At 69.1% G+C, this 1,329-nt stretch overlaps 1 protein-coding gene across 1 annotated transcript in view; it reads left to right on the forward strand.

Moving 5' to 3' along the window:
• Nucleotides 1-200, forward strand: part of LOC106888562 (basic proline-rich protein-like) — a 4,537-nt gene extending 4,337 nt beyond the window's left edge. The window contains exon 12 of the mRNA XM_014942863.1: nucleotides 66-200. Coding sequence (XP_014798349.1) covers nucleotides 66-200 — 135 coding nt within the window. The remainder of the gene's footprint in view (nucleotides 1-65) is intronic.
• Nucleotides 201-1,329: the final 1,129 nt, after the last annotated feature.

Here is a 1,329-nt window from a genome sequence, read left to right on the forward strand (position 1 = left end):
GGTCCCCTCCAAAGCCCCCTACCCCTGCACCCCCCCACCTCTCTACCACCCCCTTACCCCCCCAGCGGGCTCAGCCCCTCACCCTCTCTCTCTGCCCAGGCTTCGCCATGATGCTGGCCCGTGATGGCCCCCACCCGCAGCTGCCGGGGGGCACCAGCCCCCCTGCCGAGGATGAGGACCTCTCTCCCCACGCCGTGTAGCTGGGGGGACCCAGCAGCCCCTCCCAGGGGGCAGATGGATGGCACCGCGGCTGCCAGTCTTCCAGACACCCCTGCCCCACACACAGCAGACCCTTCCCATGGCCCCTCCCCAGCACAGCCCCACCACGCTCACTCCCAGCACTGGGGCCGCGGCTGCAGCCCCCCCACAGCCCCACGTTTGCACCCCAATAAGCAGCTTTGGGAGGCCCCCAGCCCCTGCCCCACTGGTGGTGGCACAGGGCGTGGGGGGCACAGACCCCAACCCCAGGGAAGCCAGGCCCGGGACCACCCCCGCTACCCCCAGTCTCCCCCGAATCAGACACAGCAGCTGTTAAATAAATTTTTAATGCATATTAATGAGGTGGCAGCTTTGGGTCCCCAGCCCTGGGAGGGCCAGGGCTGGCCCCTGCCGGGGGGTGCTGCCCCCCCCTCCCCCCGGAAGGGTGATGGGTTGGAGGCTGCAGCAGGGGCCAGGGCAGGCAGCCCCCAGGGTTAGCGGTGAGGGAAAGCACAGCTTGGGGGGACCATGTGTACCCCCTGGGGTTAGACCCACAGCCACCGTATGTGGGGGTTTGCCCTGAGCACCCACCCTGGGGGGACCCCAGCACCCACCTTGCAATGGAGAGGGGGGGCGTCAGCCCCCAGCACCCACCCTGGGGGGACCCCAGTACCCACCTTGCAATGGAGTAGGGGGTGCTGCACCAGAGCCCCCCAGAACCCAGCTTGCAATGGAGACAGGTGTGTCAACCCCTAGCCCCCCCCCCGGGGGGGGGCAACAGCCCCCTCTATACCCCTTTGGCAGGGGTCAACCCTGAGCCCACCCCGCCCCATGCCTCCCCCTGCCTCCCAGGCACAGGGTGGCAGAAATTCCAGTTTCTCCCCAAGAAAAGAAGCTGGGGCATTCAGCCCCCCCTGGGCCTAGCACCTTCCCTCCCTCAACCCCAGGGCAAGACCCCCTGCGGTGTCACCCCTCCACGGGCTGCCCTGGGGGCTGGAGGGTGCCATCTCCGCCACGAGGGTCCTGAGGCTCAGACCTGGGACTGGAGAGGGCTGGGGGGGTCATGCTCCGTGGCCGGGCTGCTGCTGCCGCTGCTGGAGGGGCTGGAGCTGGGGGGCAAGGGGCGTGGGG

This window comes from Calidris pugnax, unplaced genomic scaffold, assembly GCF_001431845.1.
Source record: "Calidris pugnax isolate Ruff unplaced genomic scaffold, ASM143184v1 scaffold15, whole genome shotgun sequence".
NCBI classification, from domain to species: Eukaryota; Metazoa; Chordata; class Aves; order Charadriiformes; family Scolopacidae; genus Calidris; species Calidris pugnax.